Source organism: Tasmannia lanceolata, unplaced genomic scaffold, assembly GCF_043159265.1.
Source record: "Tasmannia lanceolata isolate RefF3 unplaced genomic scaffold, GAP_Taslan_0.1 ptg000005l, whole genome shotgun sequence".
Classification (NCBI taxonomy): Eukaryota; Viridiplantae; Streptophyta; class Magnoliopsida; order Canellales; family Winteraceae; genus Tasmannia; species Tasmannia lanceolata.
The window spans coordinates 21,828,748-21,853,358 of record NW_027518682.1 but is presented as its reverse complement, the minus strand read 5'-3'; the positions used below and the strand labels follow the sequence as shown (position 1 = coordinate 21,853,358).

The window sequence follows — 24,611 nt, the reverse complement described above, 5'->3', positions numbered from 1 at the left end:
CATTCCCTATTTCTACTAGTGAGAATCCTTACATATTGATCATTTTGAACTAAAAGAAAACTTTTTGGTGGAATATTCACATCATGTAGAATATCCTCCCTCTCAATAGTGACATACAGGTATATATAACATAGAAAAGCTCGGTTATATGGATCCTTGATGTGGATTAAAGACCGCCTTGGAGTAGGTCTTCAATTCTTAGACTAGGATAGTGGTGGTCTTTCTCTACTTATCTTGTGGAACAACCAATTACTCCAAAAGCTTAAGCTGTTTAAGTCGGTGTTATTTAATCATTTTGTACTCCAGCACTCCCCCTCGTATGGCCCCCCTCTTTTTCTTTGTGTGTGTGTGTATTTGGGTGTGTGGGTGGGTTGCGTGGGGTGGGATGGGGGTGGGGGTGGGGGGGAGTTGGAGTTACTACATACGTAGATTTTTAATATCAAGGAGTTGTTGGTTTCTTGAACACAAGACCTACCATGAGGATATCTCATATAGGTTGGAGAAATACATATGAAGCATGTAACGTGGGTAATGAAGGTGTGTATTTTGTAATATGAGATGTAGACAAGCTAGCGAGGATGGAGTATCCGGTGTTAGAAATGTTTGATTTCCTACCCGTCGATTTGGCATCTGTTATATTTTTTGTCTTTCCTTTTGCATTATTGGGTCGTAGATTGGTCATCTCGATCCGTGATGATTCTCTGGTTCTCTTATAAATTTAATCCAATTCTTTATCATTTAAGAATAAGGTAAGGTCACGTCACAGACATGACGTGAACTGGACAACCCAAAGCCTAAAAATCTATAGTAAGCCTAACAATCTGACTTCATGAACTGGACAACCCAAAGCCTAACAATCCATAGTAAGTACGTTAAGCCCTACGTAGTAAGGAGGAGTGTGATTCTTTAGCACTCCAAAAAGTACTACAAGTGATATCGTTGGCCTTGCTTGAGTGGTTGGGATCTCCATTCAACATGGGAGTGGCAGATTAAATATTAAATCACTAATAAGAAACGAAAATTTTGGGGTTTAAGTGTTGATGTTGTATGGTTTGGGGTGGCTAGCTATCATACACTAAAACAACTCCATCTATGAATAATGAAGAAGCAAAATATGATTTTACAAGGGGTGAGTATTTTCAGCTTTAATTTCATTAGAGTCGGCATTTTCCCATTTAAAGAAAATTTCCTCTTTTTGGCCATGTTTGACAGCCAAGAAATATTTTTCCCATAAAAAATTACCTCATCAAGTGATGAAAGGGGTAATGAGGGTAGGAGAAGAAGATAACTGAGAGGGCATCAATGAGGAGAGGATGAGAAGTAACTAAAAAAGCAGGAAAAATAAATAAATCACATTTTAAGTGGGACTTTTTTTCCTTGTTTTTCAGCCTGTTCATACCACTCTCCTTACTCAGTCCCTCTTCCCTCTCAGGTCTCTGCCTTTCTCTCCCTCCCTCCCTCACTATTGGGTAAACTAATATTCCATGGAAAGAAATTAATGGTTGGCCTTTATGTAGATTTGTTTTGGATGATAATAAAAAACCAACTTGTTTTTATTTTATTGAGACTTTGGTATGGTCTCATTCCTGAAATAACCATGGGCTGTATCCTTGCTTGGGAAGCTGTCCCTAGTGCATTCCCATGTAAATTAAGAAAGAGTGGGCAATTTTAGGGCGAAAAAAAGGTTAATTTCAAAAGTATTTTTGGGAAAGTTTGATATATAGAATTGAACGTTGCATTGTAATTAGCAGGGGATTATATATTTTTGGTGAGTTGATCACTTGTTGCCCTCGATCAGATGATCAGAAACCTGAAATTTCATGTTAGGTTGCACTTTGATCTTCTAGTCGACTTGAAACGAAGTATACAGTTGGATTGATCTCTCTTTTTTAGGATTATCAGCAATGATGTGCTTTGATGATTTATACGTTGATCTTGGGACCTTGATCCCCTAAGACCCTGTTTGTATTGGATTTTGAGTCCCAAACTGATTATATTATTGGACATCCAATAATCAGTTTTGGCTCACAATCGGTTTCATATATATATATATATATATATATATATGAGAGAGAACATTTCCTACACACTTGTGGAGGTAAAATGGACGTGTATAAACCTTCACAAATTAGTCCATTTTTTGCCTCCATAGTTTAAATGGTTAGGATGATCCTATGGATCTGATTTTTTGTGGACACCCTATCTATGTGAGGATCATTCAAATGAATTGTTTGGATCACCCAAACAATGTGGGCCCCCACTGTATTTTAAGCTAGTGTGTAGGTAACTTACCTACACAAGTGTGTAGGAAATGTTCTCTCTCATATATATATATATATATATATATATATATATATATATATATATATATATACATTTTAAAAGGCCTAAATACATTTCAATCTTGGTCCCAATTCAATAATAAACAAGTATGGACTAATTGAAAACTTATGTGATAAATTCCACAAGTTGGTTTTCCATTTCTATAAAGAATATAATTGACAACTCAGAGTTTCACACTATCCTTTTCCTGCAATGAGATTATGCATGCTTCCTCAGGTGGAACTCTACCTTGAGGAGTTTAGTCAGAATTGTGTTGGATTTTGAGGACCGATTGTGAGTCCAAAACAGATTAGAGGACTCAAAATTAAACAAACAGGGCCTCGGGTTCTCGGACCTTGATCCATTAAATCTCATTTTGGGGCTCTGCCAAGAAAAGCTAAACCATTTGAGTTTTGTAGTCATTTATCTTGCACATGAAATGTTGAGTATTGTAGTCCATCTTGGTCATGCAGTGTCTGTCTGCCATGGGAACAATACAGTATGAATCACTTCATGATGCTCCATAAGTTAAACAGTCTCGATTGCACATCCATGCTTCCCTGTGGGCTCTAAAATTGATTGTTAGTATTGATGGCCGAGTCATTTCCTTGTAACAAATTTTTAAAAAAAATAATAATAATAATCTGCCCTAACAACTTACTCCACTACCATATTGATAGAAGCAAAACCATTGGAAGACATGCTTATCGAAAGAGGGATAGATGGTGAAAGATTAGGGAGTCACAACTTGCCTGAAAACTGCAACTATCTACAATGCCAAGACATTTTTTGTGTTTTTGACCAGTTGAAACAACAAAATAACCTTTTACTTCATATTGGCGAGGTATCGTTTACATTCTAAGTGTGTCGACATCCCCACATTTGCCATCGTATATGTACTGTGTGTATAGACAGAGGAACCCAAGGAAGAAGTGACCTTCCCATCTTTATCTCAATCGTCAGAAATCCAATCCCAGGGGGTGGGGGTAGATTTTATTAAAACTTTGGTATGTTCTCATTGCTGAAATAACCATGGGCTGTATCCTTGCTTGGGAAGCTGTCCCTAGTGCATTCACAAGATCCATTAGGGCAATTTTGAAAAAAAAAAGAGAGGTTAATTTCAAAAAGTATTTTTGGGAAAATGAAGGAATCTTTGATATTTAAAATCGAGCGTAGCATGATAATTAGCATGGGATTACATATTTTGGTGAGTCGGTCGCACATCATACTCAGACATATGATAAGAAAATCGAAATTTCAGGTTGGGTTGCACTTTGATCTTCTAGTCAACTTTAGACGATGTATACAACTGGATTGATATTTCTTTTGTAGGATTATTGGAATGATGTGCTTTGATGATTTATAGGTTGATCCTGGGACCTTGATACATTAAATGCCCTCCCAATTCAATACTAAACAAGTATGAACTAATTGAATAATTGTGTGATAAATTCTTCAAATTTGTTTCCCATCTCTATAAAGGATATAATTGGCAACTCAGAGTTAGCTTCACATTATCCATTTCCTGCAGTAGATCTTGGGAAATTGCTGGTAAGTCCATCGGTCACACGGTTGTCCATGTACCAGTAGAAGATTCTGCCTGCCTCCTCTGGTGGAGTTGGAACTCCGACTTGAAGAGTTCCTCCCCCCGCGAGGGATAAAATCCCCCCCTAATGTTATTCATTAAGTTTTGAAGGCAAAGAAAAACGTTAAAGGGGGTGAATTTATCCTCAGGCAGTGAACCATTCTCACAGAAACTGTAAAGAAGGGGATATCATTTCATGTTGATTTTGTAGTCCTTTATCTTGCACATGAAATCCCTGTCCACCATGGGTACAATACGGTATGAATCATCTTATGATGATCCATAAGTTCAACGGTCTCGATTGCACATACAAGTCCACCTGTAGGGCTCTAAAATTGATTGTTTGTACTGATGTGCCTAGACATTTGCCTGAAAACCTGCAACTCTCTACAATGCCCATACATTTTTGTTTTTTGGCCAGCAGCAACAGCAAAATAACCTTCTATTTCACATTGCCGAGGTGCGAAACCAATTAATAAAACAATTGAATGAAAAAGGAAAAAACAAGTGGATAATTACCCATGACCAATTGACCATCTTGCTTTGTTATAAGGTAATATTCATCAGATGCGTCAAGGTTTGTAAGATGAACCAGACATAGGACCTGTGATCATCGACATGGAATGGGGTTTCTCTACATTCCACTGGTACTGAGAAACAGACGGTTCTCAGTTGAGGAAGCACCCATGACCTCCTGCAGTAATGCCAATGACAAAATCCATATCCAAATTTACAATTGAAAGAAATGGGTAAAAATGGAAATAACTTGAACTTAGCATAACAGTAACAGTAACAAATCCGTTATAGCTAACTGACCTGGTGTCTCCGTGTGTGCTCATGCTAGAAAGAAGTTGGAACTTGGAGGACTCTCCTCAGCAAGCGCCCTCAGGCGGTTCAGCTCTGGAAGCACCACAGACCCTAAATCGGGCCGGTCCTTATTCCGAAGCTCAGCACATTTCAACGATAGCTTTGCAAACATAAAGGTCTCCTCCATTGGCCAATCTGGGACTGCAGGATCCAACATCTCTTCAAACTGACCCATCTCCATTGCACTCTCAATATTATGGGCAAGCCCCATTGGTGGTCGGGCTGTGATCAGCTGCAGAAGGATAATTCCAAGTGCATAGATATCTGATTTTATACCCAACATACCAGTCTTCTGGTACTCAGGGTCGATATAAAAGAAAGTCCCAGCGGCGGCAGTCATGTGGCATTGTGTGACGGCATCGCCAACAGATGCGGGGATAAGGCGGGCAAGGCCGACATCGGCGATTTTGCTAACAAAGTTGTGGTCGAGGAGGATGTTGCCGGGTTTGAGGTCACGGTGGACAAGTGGTTCGGGCTTGTTCTGGTGGAGGAAGAGAAGGCACGTGGCGATTTCGGCGGCGATCTTGAAGCGGAGCTGCCAGGAGAGTGGAGGAGTGTTGTCTCGGCATAATAGGCAATCCTCCAGGCTGCCATTGGCCATGTATTCGTATACCAGACATCCGTATTCGGGACAGGCACCCATGAACAGGACCAAATTTGGGTGGCAAATGCGGCTCAACACTTCTACCTGAGAACATTTTAAAAAAAAAGTGGCACTTTTAGTCATTGTAATTGACCAACTAATATGATCATTAAAAAATTTATGAGAAGTGACATTTGTAGCTGGTCAGTCATATAACATAGAAAAACTCCAGGATTGACGAATAGAAATTTTAGTAATTGGGGAAACACTTACACATAGTAAAAGGACCAATCATACAAATTAACAGATGTTTTATGTTATTTTCTAGAAAAAAATTCATGATAGTAAGATACAGTAACGCGGGAAACAGTTGTCCCACATAATAAAAGAACAATTGGGTATTATTTTCTAGAAAAGCTGTAGCCTCTTCCCACTCTTAATCAGCACAATAGGCTTCATCACATGTGGTGACTTTCCGACAGGCGACAGCAGAGCATGTGTGGTGCAAAGAAAGCAAAACCATGACTTTATGGAAAGGATTTCTGCAACTCGTGGATTTTCAATTCTTATTACAGTCATATTCAACTTGTGAAATAACAAAATACCATTGGAAGATTTCAAATCTACCACCGGATAGAATTTTAGGGATTTTATTTTATTTTTTTTTGGAAATAGAAGATAATAAACTAGAAAGGAAAAAAAAAAGTGAGCACAAATGGAAGAAAACAGACAGGCAAGAAGCTCCAACACACCTCCTGCTGAAATTGTTTCATTCCTTGAGTAGCATCAGATCGGAGAATCTTGATTGCAACAACAGAATGATCCAAGTTAGATTTAAAAACAGGCCCATATCCTCCTTCACCGATCTTAAGTGACTCTGAAAAGTAATCGGTTGCCTTCTCTATCTCTTCAAGGGTATATCTCCTATAATGGACAATTGAATCCAAGACTTTCGTATTCTCCTCTGCCTCAAGAAAAACATTTCTCTGTGCAATATCTTTCATCTTTTCGGCAGCTTGGCCTGCTTCAAGTGTGGGTTTAGACCTTGGCCACTCTCCAGCAGTTCTAAGAGATGCCTCTTCGGAAAATCTTGTTCCAATTCTATGCTCCCCGTTGACCTTCCGTGGATGGATATCTCTGGCCTGTCATAGAAGAAGAATATTTCTGTCAGCAACAAAAACTAAATCAGGAAATGGGTCAATGCATTCATCTGCAACAACCCAATTCTATAAAATTTGGGTTGTTTTGGTCAGCCAACATTAGCTTGCTTGGCAGAACTCATGGATATATTGGTTGGTCTAACTTGTTTTACCTAACAATCAAGCATAATTTCTCTGCGAGAATAGCTACAACGAAAAGTAACATGCTAGGAAATCAGGACTATTTGGAAAATAAGGACATCGTTTTTTTATCATATCCCCAGGACTCAATTGTACCAAAGGCTTTAACTTTCGACCGAAATCCGAAATTTAGGGTTTCGGTCGATAAAGAAACCGAAATCTATTATACGCGAAACTGTAGTTTATTTAGGCCGAAATTTCCGAAATTTCGTTCATCCCGAAATTTTGTCCAAAATTTCGTTTATCCCGAAATTTAGTCCAAAATTTAAGGGATTTCACCCAAAAATCTGGATTTTTGATAATTATTTAATAATATCCCGACACTGAAATTTGGGAAATTTCGATCGAAATAAATTTGGAGAAAAAATAGCCGTTGAATAGATTTCGTGGGATTTCGGCTAAAATTTCGGCTGAAATGCATTCCGAAACCGAAATTTGAAACCTTGATTGAACCATCAAAATTTTCAGAATCAATTAACAAAAGGGTTAGTAAGCTACCGGCTGTTTAGTGCTTAATGCTTCTTTGGAAACACTACTGTACATGTCCCTCGTTTGTTGCAGCTCAAGCTTTAGCTTTCTCATCTCAGCCTCCATGTCTTCCTACAATACATTACACTCTTTCAGCATCCTGAACTGAGAAAACATATACATTTTACATAATGGGATCAACACAACGTAAGAAGCATGCATATGCTCATACGGATTCATGTGTCGAGTGTTGACACAGATACGAGATATCCGACATGGCAACCCTTAAAAATCTAGAAATGGGGACATATGCTCATACGCGAATAGTTTTTCACCTATGATTTGCGGATACGGATTCATGTGTCGAGTGCTGACACAGACACGAGATGTCCGACATGGCAACCCCTAAAAATCTAGAAATGGGGACATATGCTCATACGCATACTTACAAATAAAACTAGTGATTAATAATCATAATTTGTGACAATAAATATAGTAATCATTTAACAAACTAATAAATCTTAGGATTAAGCAACTCCCAAAGAAACATGAGGGAATCAAATAACAGTGCATTCATCAATCTAATCTAGTTATCTTCAGTCTCCTCCAATATGCATACAATAATTAAAATATTGGAAGAAGTGCTTGGTTAGCATTTTAACAATAAATAAAAATTAAAGAAAAGTTAATAATAAAATAAAAGGCAATGATGGAAAAGGAGGTAGGCACTATATTCTATAATAAATAATATCGCTTAACAAGAAGGAATAATGTCTTGCCTCACATTAAGTCTAGTAGTTCTAGTAGTACGCTTAGAAGTATCGAAAGAGTGTCGATACATAGGTTTCCACACTAGATATTTTCACCAAATTAGCTACAAAACACAAAATCCAAAAACTGCAAGTAGATTATGAAACTCATTTAGCATAACCGCAGTTGCTCCTGAATCCTTTATATGATGAACTAGTTGCCCATTTCAGTTATCATTCAAAAAAATAATAATGCCCATTGCAATTTCCAAGGCCAAGAAATACACCAAAAAAAGTGTTTGTATAAATAGTTCCATGGTTTGTTTCAGAACTGTTCCCATAGTTTTCATGTTTCTCTCAATAAACATCGCAATCTATCTATATGCACTTTTTTCCTTTCAAGTTTTCCAGGATATATTATTAGGCACTGATGGTCAGTCACCAAATTCACAGTTATGTTAATTTTCCAGAAAAGCTAAAACAGTGAATTGGTGAATTTCCTTTATCTAATTAACATGAATGACCACAAGACAGCAACGATATCATTACAAACTAGACAGATCCTAAGAATCCACCAAACAGTCCAAGGCCAGGAACTCAGGTTAATAATACATTAATACCAAATACCAAAGCTAAATAAGCTCTCCAGAAATGCGTTGAATCCTGGGAGACTTTCCATGGAAAGTGCAAAGGTTCTGACCTCCAACTCATGCTGGAACTTGACTGAGTCAGTCGAGTATCCAGCCTACCAAGTTCTCTGTATAAACTTGGCTAGTTTTTCAAGTTGAAAAAAGTACCCATGTTCAGCTTCCTTTTCGTTCTTCTTGGGTCTAAGAATCGTCAATATGGCTCAAATTTCTTTTTTCTAAATTATCATAACCGTCTCTAAGTGGTTGTGTGATTACTACTTATACTTACAGTAGATTGGTCATGGCTTGGCACTAAAAATACAAGAAATAAATAAGCATGAGTGGAAACCAAAAGATATGTAAAGAAAAAGTATGAAACTCAGCCATGATGGTCTACAAAAGGATGGCTATGACTGTCAGTGAACAACTACCATCGGAACCCATCTATTGTTGGGTGTCAGACCTAGCTCAACATGTGTAATTTGGTGCTTAGATGGTTCATCTACTAGTTTTACAATTAAAAAAAAAGGGGCGCTTACATCATGCACTTCAGCCTAGATTTTCTCAAAAACCAAGAGTAAGATCAATAAAACATAAAATTTCTCTCCCTTCTTTGTTATCTTTTGATACTTCAGATTTTTCACAGTGCTGCTTTTAATTTACCACTTATTGATTCGATTTGGTCTGACTTAGTTCGGTCAATCATGGACTACCCCTGTCAAGTCAATAAGCATCCATGTATTCCCCCTGCCCCCCACCCTAATTTTCTAAAATATCAGCTTTAATTTCATGACACATCATGCTAATCACATGGTGCCAATAGTGGAATTAAATTTTAGCTTACGATCAGAAATTATTAAATCCTTATTACTATATATAAAGCGAGAATCTTAACAATTGGTTCCCTTCTTTTACTGAAATTCACTTTCTATCCTGTAAGTGTTAAATTAACTTTACCAATACATCCGATTTCGGGAGGGCATTTTTGTCATGTTAGACGTTAAATGCCCCTACAGAAACGTCCAAACAAACACTGCAAGCTATTCCTGATCAAATAATAATAATAATATAATACGCCAGCTGTCTCCTTTTTATGTCTCTTGTGCCCGTAATTGTCATAATTTTTTAATTTTCTTTATACCTTTTCCCGTAATTGTCATATTTTATTACTCTTTCGGTATTTTTTTCGTAATTTTGCTACTTGGCTTCCATTTTCCCGTAATTTTTCATTTAAAACTTAGTACCTGCATGATTATTATTTATTGCTATTATGTATTGCTAGCCATCTTTGCACAAATTGTACTTCTGCCAATCTTTGCAGCAAAGGATGGGCTACAAGCCGACAAGTAGACTCGGCGAAGGTGCCTAGCAAATCTCTATAAAAAAAAAATTCTTCAAAAAAACGTCAAAATTCCAGTTGACCCGCGGGTGTGCGGGTCCAAGCCCAATGACCCATAAAATTCCCCCCGTGATTTTGACCCGGCCCGTTTGACCCGTTTCCCCATGATTTACAGCGAAATGATAAGATTATGAGAGTTTTTATATAGTGCGAGTCCTGATAGTGAGTATTTTTTTTTTTTTTAAAGTATTGTATGGCTTACATCGTAGGATGATCCAAACCGTCCATTTCATGGGCCACAATGTAAGTAGGTTGTGTGCCAAAATTCATTTCCATAGGATAATTACAACCCTCCAACCAATAAATGTTTCCTAAATATGCCGTTCCTCTATAGACTGCAGGGCTAGGATCATCGCATGGAAATGTGTTTTTTGGAAACACCCTATGTACGATGTCGCCCATCAATTGGACGGTTTGGATCATCCTATGGTGTAAGTTATACAATACTTTTTTTTTAATAGGGAGTGTAAGAAATATGTTTTTGGTTTGCAACCTTTGTCACAAAATTCTTGTTAGAATATATATGGTGTAAGCCCATGTAGTGAAGTATTTTTTTAATAAGCCGGTAGGGGTCCCCGCAAAACCCCAACATACCTATCAAAAAATTAAAAATTGTACTGAATATTTTACGGCCTACACCATAGGATGATCCAAACCGTCCATTTAATGGTCCAAACCATCCATTTCCCGGTGATTTTGACCCGGCCCGTTTGACCCATTTCCCCATGATTTAGAGGGAAATGATGTGATTATGAGAGTTTTTATATAGTGTAAGTCATGATAGTGAGTTTTTTTTTTTTGAAAAAGTACTGTATGGCTTACATCGTAGGATGATCCAAACCATCCATTTCATGGCCCACATTGTAAGTAGGTTGTCTGCAAAATTCATTTCCATAGGATAATTACAACCCTCCAACCAATAAATGTTTCCTAAATATGCCGTTCCTCTATAGACTGCAGGGCTAGGATCATCACATGGAAATGTGTTTTCTAGGAACACCCTATTTACGATGTGGCCCATCAATTGGACGGTTTGGATCAGCCTATGGTGTAAGTTATACAGTACTGTTTTTTTTTAATAGGGAGTGTAAGAAATATGTTTTTGGTTTGCAGGCTTTGTCACAAAATTCTTGTTAGAATATATATGGTGTAAGCCCATGTAGTGAAGTATTTTTTAATAAGCCAGTAGGGGTCCCTGCAAAACCCCAACTTACCTATCAAAAAAGATGAAATTGTACTGAATATTTTACGGCCTACACCATAGGATGATCCAAACCGTCCATCGTCCATTTAATGGGCCACAATATAAATTGATTGTTCCCAAAAAATAATTTACAGATGATAATCCTTTGTTCACGCACGTGCATAATTTACTAGTTTAAAACAATAAGCAAAAAGTGGTAAAGCATACCTGTGAGCTTGATGACCAAGACAGCCCATCAATAGGCTGCGAGACTGGCGGTGACGGCCCATATCCACTGAATCCAGAACCACTAGACAAGTATTGTCCACCAGATCTAGATGACTCAAAACTTCTCATTTGATCATCGTAGTAAGAATACTCATCACGCAGGTTTGACAACCTCAACTGCCGGCCCCCATCACCAATACGATCACCCGTAAAATAATTACTGGGCCGATCGAAGCTGGGCCTGCTGGGGCTTGGACATGAACTCACACTCTTATATGAAAAATCAAGAGGCCCTCCTCCTGGGTTGAATCTATTGATTCTTTCGTTTATCATATTATCATAGCTCCTAGGATCAGTGCCTCCTTGAAATTGTCCAATTCTTGAGCATCTAACCAATGGAGATCTGATTTCAGAATTAAGATGCTTACTGTTAGCTAAGAGAAACAAGCATAATGAAACAAATTGCAGGGGTAAAAATCCCCAATATTTCAAAATCTCTAACAAAATACAAAGAGTTTAAAAAATTGTAAAAGAAATAAAAAAATTTGCAATATTTGTTACTATTACTTTAAAAATAAAATTGCACATGGGCACACATATGCATGTGTGTGCATAAGGAGATGATATTCCACCAGCTCGTTGCCTTAAAACCGGCTAAAGAAAGTCATTATTTGCCTTTGGTTTTTTCATTAATTTTTAAATTAAAAGGCTGCAAATTGTCACCCAGCCACCCACCCCTCTATGGACCTTCGGATAAAAGACGAACCTCCATCAACCCACAGAACCAAGCTAACCATATAGTTTGCTAACCTACACCCAAGGTATATGGGTATTATGGCTTGCCAGGGAAGGGGTAGCCAGGAAGAGTCTAGATATCTTTGATTTTCTTCCCCATTGAGGGGTTCATTGTCTATCTTATATTTTATTCATTACTCTTATCTTGTATTGACCATCTTGGTCGCGGGGTTCTCCCCTCTTCTCCAGTTTAATACAATTCTTTATCATTAAAAAAAGCATATCCTTCCATATTTTGACATAATGCGAGGATTTGGGGATCGGTAAAGATTTGAGACGATTCCAATGGAAGATCAAGGAAAGAAGCGGGTTTCTACAGAATTTGAGTAGAAATTCATGGAAAGGATGGAATTTGAAGGAAAAAATGGGACAGGACAATATTTGAGCAATAAAACATCATTCAGTACGCTTGACATGTGAATTTCAGAGAGATTGAATATTTGAAAGTACTGAAAAGGAAATTCCCAGAAACCATATGATTGGTGGAAGAATTTGAAAATATAGATATAGATAAAGATTTGGGAGAAATACAACATAATTATCAGGAAAGAAATGGATTTGAGCTTCGAATTCGAGGAGAATGGGAGGATTTTGGAAAGGTTTTAAGGTTGGGAGATTTCAGAAGAATGAAATGATTTTTACGAAGAAGAAAGTTTCAAACCTCAAATTCTGAAGAAAAGACATTGAGATAGCTGTCAAGAGAAAAGATATCATAGCTGCCTCAATTTTAGAAATTTTGATGAATTGTGAGATATTGGCTAAAATTAGTGAGAAATTTAAAAAAGAAAAGTAGATCCATGGGAGACATTGTTGAGAATCGTTGAATATCTAGAATATGAACTCTGTAAGTTTTAGGGGGGAAAGAGGAGATTCAAAAAAGGAATCTAAGAGAAAGGGTGGGGATTCACAGAGATCCAAACAACTCGTGCAACAGCCAAGAAATACAAGGCTTTTTTGTTTCTGTCAAAGATATCGTTGATTTCCATTCATGTGATCAGCATATTCTTCTAATTGAGGAGGAATAAAGGAGGCTAGCTTGTTTCTGTAATTTCTTTCTAGTTTCGGTACACAGCTGTAGAGAGAGAGAGAGAGAGAGAGGTGGGTTGGCAAGCAGCTGCTACCACTGTATCTTTTTTTATTTTGAAAAACGACAAAACAATAGAAAATACTAACCTGCTTTAAGACAAAGAGGAAGTAGAAATTGTAAAAACGGGGTGGAAAAAGTGTATATATATATATATATATATATATATATATACAGAAAAGTGTTGCTACTCGGTCTTGTAGCTAAGCTTATCTACTCGGTCGGTGGGGGCCCACATTGTTTGGGTGATCCAAACCATTTATTTGAAAGTCCCTTACCTAGATAGGGTGTCCACAAAAAATCAGACCCATAGGATGATCCTAACCCATCCAACAGTGGAGGGGAAAATGGGCAGATTTGTGGACAAACTGTGTCTGTCCATTTTTTCCCCTTTTTCCCTCCACTGTTGGATGGGTTAGGATCATCCTATGGGTTTGATTTTTTGTGGACACCCTATCTAGGTAAAGGACTTTCAAATGAATGGTTTGGATCACCCAAACAATGTGGGCCCTCACTGTATTTAACCCGACCGAGTAGATAAGCTTAGCTACAAGACCGAGTAGCAACACTTTTCCGACATATATATATATATATATATATATATATATACATATATATATATATATATATATATATATGAGAAAACGGTTCCTACACATATGTGTAGAGAGTTCTCTACACACTAGCTTAAAATACAGTGGGGGCCCACATTGTTTGGGTGATCCAAGCCATCCATTTTAAAGGCCCTCACATAGATAGGGTGTCTACAAAAAATCAGATCCATAGGATCATCCCAACCCTACGATTTGTGGAGGTAAAATGGATGTCTTTAAACCTTCACAAATTAGTCCATTTTTTGCCTCCACGGTTCGAATGGTTAGGATGATCCTATGGATCTGATTTTTTGTGGACACCCTATCTATGTGAGGGCCTTAAAAATGAATGGTTTGGATCACCCAAATAATGTGGCCCCCACTGTATTTTAAGCTAGTGTGTAGATAACTTATCTACACATGTGTAGGAACCGTTCTCTCTCTCTCTCTCTCTCTCTCTCTCTCTCTCTCTCTCTCTCTCTCTCTCTCTCTCTATATATATATATATATATATATATATATATATATATGAGAAAAGTGTTGGTGCGCTTAAGTGGTTATAACGCCTACCATTGGTTCCTGTATGTGGGACCCAAACATTTAAACGAATGCGAGGCATTATAACCACTTAAGCGCACCAAAAAATGGTGCACTTAAGCGCACCAACACCTCTCTCTCTCTCTCTCTCTCTCTCTCTCTCTCTCTCTCTCTATATATATATATATATATATATAGAGAGAGAGAGAGAGAGAGAGAGTGAGAGTGAGAAGTGTTCCTCCCCGATCGTGTAGATTAGTTATCTACTCTGTCGGCTTAAAACACAGTGGACCCACATTGTTTGGGTGATCCAAACCATTCATTTGATGGGCCCTCACATAGATAGGGTGTGACCAAAAAATCAGCTCCATAGGATCTTCCTAACCCTTCGAACTGCGGACGTAAAAAATGGACAGATTTGTGAAGGATTGTACCAGTCCATTTTAACCTCCACAAATCGAAGGGGGACGATCCTATGGAGTTGATTTTTTGGTCACACCCTACTATGTGAGGGCCCATCAAATGAATGGTTTGCATCACCCAAACAATGTGGGTCCCCACTGTATTTTAAGCCAACAGAGTAGATAACTTATCTACACGATCGTGTGGGAATACTTTTCTAATATAGATATAGGGAAATGATCTCTGCACTCCAATGTTTTGATAAACAGGAGCTCCATTTTTTATCATGTAGTATTTAAAGGGTTGTCAAAGGAATATTATGGTTCTCGAAAAGCTCTTAAAGACCTTTAAATACTACACGACAAACAAGTGGAGCGCATGTTTATCAAAACAATGGAGCGCTGAAATCATTTCCCTATATATATATATATGAGAAAACGGTTCCTACACATATGTGTAGAGAGTTCTCTACACACTAGCTTAAAATACAGTGGGGGCCCACATTGTTTGGGTGATCCAAGCCATCCATTTTAAAGGCCCTCACATAGATAGGGTGTCTACAAAAAATCAGATCCATAGGATCATCCCAACCCTACGATTTGTGGAGGTAAAATGGATGTCTTTAAACCTTCACAAATTAGTCCATTTTTTGCCTCCACAGTTCGAATGGTTAGGATGATCCTATGGATCTGATTTTTTGTGGACACCCTATCTATGTGAGGGCCTTAAAAATGAATGGTTTGGATCACCCAAATAATGTGGCCTCCACTGTATTTTAAGCTAGTGTGTAGATAACTTATCTACACATATGTGTAGGAACCGTTTTCTCTCTCTCACTATATATATATATATATATATATATATATATATATATATATATATATATATATATATATAGGGTGTCTACAAAAAATCAGATCCATAGGATCATCCCAACCCTACGATTTGTGGAGGTAAAATGGATGTCTTTAAACCTTCACAAATTAGTCCATTTTTTGCCTCCACAGTTCGAATGGTTAGGATGATCCTATGGATCTGATTTTTTGTGGACACCCTATCTATGTGAGGGCCTTAAAAATGAATGGTTTTGATCACCAAATAATGTGGCCCCCACTGTATTTTAAGCTAGTGTGTAGATAACCTATCTACACGTGTGTAGGAACCCTTTTCTCATATATATATATATATATATATAGATCACCAAATAATGTGGCCCCCACTGTATTTTAATATATATGAGAAAAGGGTTCCTACACACGTGTAGATAGGTTATCTACACACTAGCTTAAAATATATATGAGAAAAGGGTTCCTACACACGTGTAGATAGGTTATCTACACACTAGCTTAAAATACAGTGGGGGCCACATTATTTGGTGATCAAAACCATTCATTTTTAAGGCCCTCACATAGATAGGGTGTCCACAAAAAATCAGATCCATAGGATCATCCTAACCATTCGAACTGTGGAGGCAAAAAATGGACTAATTTGTGAAGGTTTAAAGACATCCATTTTACCTCCACAAATCGTAGGGTTGGGATGATCCTATGGATCTGATTTTTTGTAGACACCCTATCTATGTGAGGGTCTTTAAAATGGATGGCTTGGATCACCCAAACAATGTGGGCCCCCACTATATTTTAAGCTAGTGTGTAGAGAACTCTCTACACATATGTGTAGGAACCGTTTTCTCTATATATATATATATATACTAGTAAAAAACCCCGTACGATGCACGGGCCGACAAAAAACTATACGGACCACATCACAAGTTGATCCAAAACGTCCATGTGATGGAACACAACATAAATAGGTTGTGTCCCAAAAATCATTTCCATAGGCTGATCCTAGCCCTCCAATCTATAGAGGTTTCCCTAATATGTTGTTCCTCTTAAATCGGATGGTTAAGATCACCCTATAGGTTTTTTATTAAAAAAGCATAAAGGAGGGGGGTAGGATTGAAATTATGTGGCTTTAATGGGTGCCTTTGTTAAAAAGCATAAAGGAGGGGGTAGGATTGAAAATATGTGTGTTGAATGGGTGCCTTTGTTAAAAAAAGTCAAAAAAAGTGATGTGTAATTCTACAAAAAATTCTCTTATTTTCTCTTCTGCTATATAGTATTAGATATATATATATATATATATATATATATATATATATATATATAGAGAGAGAGAGAGAGAGAGTGAGAGTGAGAGTGAGAGACATATATACATATATATATATATAGTTTATAAGATGAATATTCTAACGCTTCTTGGATGCATCGTATTACCATGCTTCCTAACCCAATCATGCACATGGGGCATAACTTGATTGAGATGAACCATTCATGTCGTAGGACCCCCCCCTTAGATTGCCTACAGTCCCAAAATCAACTATTTTAATTGACTTAAATGCCTTTATTAGGTAACTGAATCTGGGTTGTTGTAATCATCTAATTATAATGTTTTTTGAGCATTGAATCGTCTAAGGTGAGGTCACATGAATGGTTCAGATCAATCGTGGTCAGCCTCATATGTACGATATAGAGTAGGAAGCATGGTATGACAATCCATCCAAGATGTGTGTTGATCCTCCCTCCCTCCCTCTCTCTCTACATGTGTCTGTGTGTGAGAGAGGAAGGTGGGAAGGTTATATGATGGATGGGCATATATTTTCAAGGAAAGATATGAACAAGTAGAGAAGTAGAAGCGGGGCCCTCTTGTTCTATAATCCAAACCATTCATCTATTAGGCCTTGCTATATAAGGGCCATTAATGACCCTTCCATAGCAATGTGTAACAACTGAATGCATTCGATCATAGAGCAAAACGGCCCAACTTGCTTTTACACGGTCATATTTTTCCTTGAAAAAATGTGCATCCATCACATATAACCTCCCATATAAGAAAACCTGGAAATCATACTTTTTCTACTTTCTTATACTGGTACCTATTTTATATATTTTTGAACTCCTATTTTGACAAGAACCATCTCAAGAAAATCCAGAAAAAAAAAAAAACTAAAATAGCTACAGAAATGACTTCATGAGGAATTTCACAAAACAAGATTTGTCACAGTATCTCTGGTATCTTAAAAAAACAGTTTAAAAACAGTTTAAATTTTGAATAAAAAGGTAACTTGCAGTGATTTGAAACTGTTTCTTCGCAAATTACCTTGAAAATAAAAGCATACATATATAATAAGAAAAAATTTTGTTTCTTCACAACTTAATGAAAACATACATATAAATAAGAATTATTTTTTTTTTAAATATAGTTGTTTTCTCTGCTTTCTTAAATTTGCACCTACAATTATATTTTCTAAAACTTTTATGTTTCCAGCTCCAGAACCCCCTAACCCCCCTCTCTCTCTCTCTCCCCAACCCACGCAGGAAAAAAAAACTAAGATCAATGCATAAATACCTTGACAAGTAATTTCACAGAAAAATATCTATATAATATGATCAGCGGTAAACATTCAAAAAAAAAAAATTACTATGATCAGTTGTACAACAAAAGACTCTTCATAAATCTATTTATGTATTACAAGCACAATGGATGTTTCATTGAAAAGAAACTTCAAGCATGCATTGGTGTATTTTCCATTGAAGAATGGCACTTACAAGAAAAAGCACACTGCTGACCTTGTTTCCGCCTATTTCTAAAAAGGGAAGAAATAAATTAAAATATCTGCTAATAATTTTGAAATTCATTAGGCATTGAAAACCTAAGAATATGGTTGAAGCAATGATATTTATTCCATTACAAAAAAAAAAAAAAAAAAAATGACATTTATGCTATCAAATAAGAGAAAAAAATCTAAAATATATGTCTAGCACATTGAATAACCAGATTAGATCTAAAAGTATACTAGGTAGAGTTTAAAGTATTTAACTATTAAAGAAATCTGCTGAAAATGCTGTCTACAAAGACCATTTTCAAGACTACTTTCGAAATTCATAAAATAAAAGAATGCCATGTTCTTCCCAGAAATATTTATAGACAAGAAGCTTAGGGAGCTTACTTAAGAACTTCTTCCACATCCTCCCGACTAGCTGGTTCACCTACAAATTACAAAAGTAGATTTGTTAGGGGAACCCTCTAAATTAATAAATAATCTAAGAGAGATCATATTTCCAATCCCTTTTCTAGTCGTTCCAACCCCCTTTTGTTTGTCTGTTTCACACAAAAGATCTTTTCGTTAAATACTCAAAATTCCCTTTCCTCTTCCTTTTCCTCTCTCTTGTCTCCCATTTCCCACCTCTTCCCTTAGTTCTCACACAAAGGCATTTGACCAAAGGGAAAAGGTGAGATCAGCCGCCAGAATGGAAGGGATTTCACAAACCATTTGCTGTCATTGCCACCCATTGTGTTCATTCTTGGGAAAAGACCCTTCAGTGTGCAATGGACAAACGAAAAGAGTGGAGCGGCTAGAAAAGTGAGTGGAAATAACACCCCCACCCCACAACACACAATCTAAATATATGATAAAATATGTTCAAGCCACATTATCCCAAGCTACGAACTTTTAACGGATTGGAAGGAATGTCCAACATCATCACGCTTCTGACTAGGTAGTCTTCTAATAGGGTTCTTATTAGGACGAGAAGCAGGTCGCATTGTTGACATCTTCCCCTTCGATATAACAAAAACAGAGCAAAATTCTGGTGCAAGCTTTGATACGGACGTAGGAACATCTGTCTTAAAAGTTCTGCAAATCAAAACAAAAAAAGACTTCAAGGAAAAAATATTTTAAAAAAAATACAAAAAACAGAATGGTAGAAAGATTGAAGCGGACCAAAATAAACCTCACCTAGTAAATGCATTTCTTGATGAAGCACCAAGAACAAGCTTATCAACGGATTGCTGCACAGCATAATCAACAATGGCCTTTGATATATCTGACCCATCCAAAATGACCTCCTTGCATTGTAACTGCATTTACAACCACAAAATGCACATGAGACTCATGGAGCAGTAGCACTCAAAATTTACCAACGGCATTGTCAAATAGATTGATGTCCAGATTTATACAAAATGAGTAAATGTCATGTGTGTAATCTAAATACATCTATGACGGGCCATAAATTTTGATAAATGAAGAAATATGATACACAATGGCAATTGGAGTGGTATTTACCTCATTAAGAGATGCTAAAGGTTTAAGGAAAAAACTAATCATGTAAGAGAAATTTAAAGAAAACCATAGAACCAGATGGTAATAGGCTGCACATCTGGATTGGACAGTAAAATGAGGCAACTTCCTATGAGAGTGGGTTGTTAAGCAATAGATTGGTTCGTCATATGATTCTTGGAGTCAAAACATCTTATGCCTCTACTTCAGAGAAAAAAATGACTCTGCCAAGTAACCAGCATAATAAAAGCCTGGAGGAAAAGCTCTAGGCATGTAAAAAGCAGACAAAAAAACGAAAATCTAGAGAGTAAAACCTAAAATGCATCACACAGCTGAAACCTCATTCACCGTTTCTGCAATAGGACTACAGGAAAGAAAGCCTGATACCTCATTCACCTTTTCTTCAATAGGACTACAAGAAAGAAAGCCTGATTCATGGTTGCGCCAGCGCTACTGGGAAACATGGATCCCAGGTACATTTTAACTATGTCAATTGCACGATTCCAAACAAATAGAAGTACTCAAATACTCATTTCTCATTTTCACTAATCAGAACATCTAAAAATTATCACGCAATATTCCTTTTATCCAGCGAAAATCACCAATCATGTCAATTGAGGTGTTTCTCCCAAATACAAAAGCCAAGAATGCTTCAATTGAAACATGGTCAAAGATGTACCTCTCTTCTACTGCAGAAACATTGGAATGGAAGGAGTAGATCTTTGGCATGGGAGTGCATCTGTCGAAGAAAAGCAGATTTGACTTCCTCATCCACTTCTTCAATAGGAATGAGCTGCCCAGCTGCATATCAAACACAAAAAATTTGAGCAATCTGACAGTATTAGAATCAGAATATGTATGCAATTTGAACTTAGACACCAGATAAAGAAAAATAAAAATCAAGAACAATCACCAATAGTCAGCATTCATAGAGTAATTTCCTTATCCTCTTTCCACTGTTCATGGAAGGAAATTAGATCTCCATCATTCAAAAATATGAATTACATTTGGAAAATATGGAATGGATGAGAATCCAAGTGGAAAACTTGGGAGTTGGGAAGACCAAGGGCAGTCCACAATGCTGGAGAAAAATGCAAGCCACCTAAAAGTCTAAAACCCCTCCTAGTGTTTCAAATGTTAGACAAAGATCGCAATAACCTCCTACAAGTTAGTTAGTTTGTGAAACATTAGAACAGAACAGATTGGAACCTATGAGGTGCAACAAAGATATAACAAATTGAAGGCACATGCTACAGAACTTTATGAAAAATGCAAAGAGAATATGCTTGTATGAGGATACAGAAAATTCACAAATGTATCTAACAAAGAAAGCTAACAAAAATTGCTTTCTTCAACTGCTACTATTCAATCAGCTTTGTGAAGGATTATTGACCCTAAAACTCTCAATTTCAAGCGACAGATAAGGCTGAAGTTGTTGTCCAAAGTCGATTATGCAGACAACCCAAAGTCGATTATGCAAATACTTAGCTCGTTTATATTATTTGTGATAAAGATGACAATCACTACTCAATGTGTCTGGAGAAAAATGAATGCTAGACAAGTGATATGAAAACTTAAGATAGAGGCAAAATAAAATGATGCTCTACAAGGAGCTAAAATAAAACTGAAAAAAGCAAGCTGAAGAACTAACTTGGTAACTACAAGTAAAGCAGCGCATGAGGATTAACATGAAGTCCTTAATACACAAAAATTGCAAGGTTGAAATCTACTTTACAGGAGATGTAACATCAGTTCAAGAAAATTGTGTGGCTGCTGATAAATGAGCAAAAGGCTGGATAAAGGGGAACATAATACGTCCAGGATACCATTCATTTATTGCACAAAATAAGCTCAAAGGAAATTCCGATATTATTGAATGTGGATATGCAAGGATAACTATTAAATTTCTACTACAAGATCGAGAACGACAGGAATAAATTTGATGATATCATAGAAACAGATGAGCTGCCTTTTGTCTACCACCAGTGCCGAAGCTTAAAGAATACATCGAAGATGTGTTCAACAATAAGATTATATCTACTCGGAGAGGTGGCTGTCAAAAGTATCTTATTCAATGGAAATATCCTGTTCGATAGAAACTCATATGTGGATCATTGCCAATAATTTCCAGCATGTCAAGCCCGGTCCTTGTACTCGGCGGAATCGATTTTTTTTTAAGAAGTGGAAAATTATGGGGATCACCTTTCACCAGAGTCAAGGAGTTAGAAAGGAAGATGAGTTTCTTTTGGGTTTTACTTTTTAGTAGTAGTTTTAATTGAGTCTTTTATAAGATTTTAAGTCATAGAGGTAGAAGTTTCTTTTTCATTTAAATCAGTTAAGTCACTTAAGTTATATTTGAAAGAGAGAGAGAGAAACAGAGACTACTTATTTCTAACAAAATGTTTAAGTGAGATCAGAGTTTAGTCATAGGGGGAAAAAAAGGTTGTGTGTGTGTGTGTTGGGAGTAGAGCTTTAAGTCGTGGGTTTAAAGGGGAGGTCTTATTTCCATAGAAAAAAGTAGGGTTTTCTATTTTCATAGGGTTTGTAGGGAGGCTTGTAGATAAGGTTATTTTATCAAGTGGGGATCTTTAAATTAGGAATTTGAAATTCTGTAGAATTCCTTTGCTCCTCGATATATGTAGTCCTCACTGCCATCTCTTGATAAATGTTATGATATTATGAATGAAAGATGCTTTGCTTCGAATTATGTGTATAATTTCTCTTAGATGGTTTTTGTGTGTGATGCTCTAATCCAACCTAAGGTGTGATGACTTGGGATCCAAGGTGTGATGTAATGACTTATAAGTTATAACATCTATCTTTCGCTTTTCTTCTATATTGAGGTAATATCTATATCTTTCTCAGCTTTAGTCATTGTTGGGACTTGGGAACTAGAAATCTCATTTGCAAATGTGCTTTTAAGATTCAAAAGTTCTCGTAGAATAGAATTTCAAAATCAGTGCGTGATAAGAGATCAAGTGATCAAATCTGATCTTATATCCCACGGTCAGATTGATAAATCTCAACCGTCATACACTCATATGTCATTAACTTCTGTGTAACTGTCGATTTTGAGAGTTAAGGTCTTGTGGATGTTAGGGCTTTACTATTATCATTAATAGGATCAATCTGAATGGATATGATATTAAACTTGACAGATGGATTGAATCCACTTCAAACATCAAATTTATAGATTAAGTTGATCTCAAGATCCAACAGTCAGATTGGAGTGATTTCAATTTGATTAGATGAGATTAGATTTTGACACATATAGAAGTGTCGGATCTGACAAATTTTTAGAAAGTTACATAAACCCTAATTTGACCATACTTTGGTGTATTTTTATATAAGTTCGCTTTTGATATGACTTCCCTCTACATTTGGTATCAGAGCCACACTAACCAGCATCGAAATTCAATCATACACGAATTAAATTCCATTCCCAATTGGCTCTAAATCACCCTTATTTCTTGCTATGACTCCAAACTCTATTCATTTTCCTCGAATCATGCAAACATGCATAAATTTACAAAATGCACAGAAACTCAACAAACAGATAAACCTAGGGCAAAAAATGTAACATTCAAACCTAGAAGACTAGAATTCAGGTTTTCAGACAAGTGACCAAGTTGATTAAAAACTAAACAAGCAAATTAATAGCATAAAGAAGAAAATAAGCTTGGATTACTTGGAGTGGGAATAGCGTTAATTCGGCGGACGTGCAGAAGGATGAAGATTTGGCCCCTGGAGATGATATGGTCGGCCGCCCATTTCAACGCTTGTTGGCTGTTCTTATCAGCACCGATTGCTACCATCACCAGCCCATTATCCTTCTTATTCTGAACTCGGCCTCTCGGCATTTGCCAAACAATAATTTACCAATCCTTTACTCGATGGTTCTTGTTTGATGAATTACCAGAGACAACTACTAGTCGAATCTCAGATCCTTTATCCTCTCTCAGTGTTTCTTCTTTCTTGAAATGAATTACTTGTTTTTTTCCGAACAATATCGGAGAATCCGAAAACGCTACAGCTCGAATCTCGGATTCTTAGTAGCACTCGGAATCTAAAGGCTCAACGGGTTTCTCCAGACACTTATAAACCACTATTTCTTCGAAATTCACGGCTGTTCTTCGCTAAACCCCGAATTCTTGAAAATTCACCTTGATTCTTCCGAATTCTTTGAAATTCACTGCTGAAACTTCTGACGCATGCTCTGATTGTGCACAAGGATTTATTTTTTTTCAGATCTAATGCGATCAATATAGCGAAATTCACTTCTTCTGGATTATGGAAGATGAAATCTTCTTCTCCTCCTCTCTTTTTTTCCCGAAATTTTCTGGTACCTTTAAAGATCTGGTATCTATGGTTTTGATTTCTGCGGAGGAAGAGAAGAAGAGGGAAATTTAGGGTTTTCCGAGGAGAAACAGTTAGAACAGCCATTTTCCAGAGGAGCGAAAACGGACGTTAGGGTTCTGCTGAAATTAGGGCTTCTGTTTCGTTAGAGACAGGAAAATGTTGGATTAGCATTTTGGAATCTTGACTTGACCAAAATATCCCTATATATATACAGTCAACATGACCATGTACGGGACAATGTAAGATTTGATCCATCGGACTCTTGACTTGACCAAAAAGTTTATTCCTATCTATACTCTCTATATAAAGCTGGATGTGGTACGCCAACGCCAAGGATGTGCTGCAAACTATTTTATTCCAATATTTCAA

The 24,611-nt window shown here is 37.0% G+C and overlaps 1 protein-coding gene across 1 annotated transcript; it reads right to left on the bottom strand.

The window, feature by feature from the left end:
- Positions 1–4,153: 4,153 nt before the first annotated feature.
- LOC143877966 (U-box domain-containing protein 35-like) lies at positions 4,154–24,409 on the bottom strand. The gene is made up of 10 exons (XM_077380326.1): positions 23,572–24,409; positions 20,563–20,684; positions 19,563–19,684; positions 19,276–19,460; positions 18,774–18,813; positions 11,354–11,756; positions 7,196–7,297; positions 6,110–6,499; positions 4,724–5,462; positions 4,154–4,601 (listed from the first exon to the last, which is right to left on the bottom strand). The coding sequence occupies exons 1-9, from the start codon at positions 23,741–23,743 to the stop codon at positions 4,743–4,745; spliced, it is 2,256 nt and encodes a 751-aa protein (XP_077236441.1). The 5' UTR covers positions 23,744–24,409; the 3' UTR covers positions 4,154–4,601; positions 4,724–4,742.
- Between the last annotated feature and the right edge of the window lie 202 nt (positions 24,410–24,611).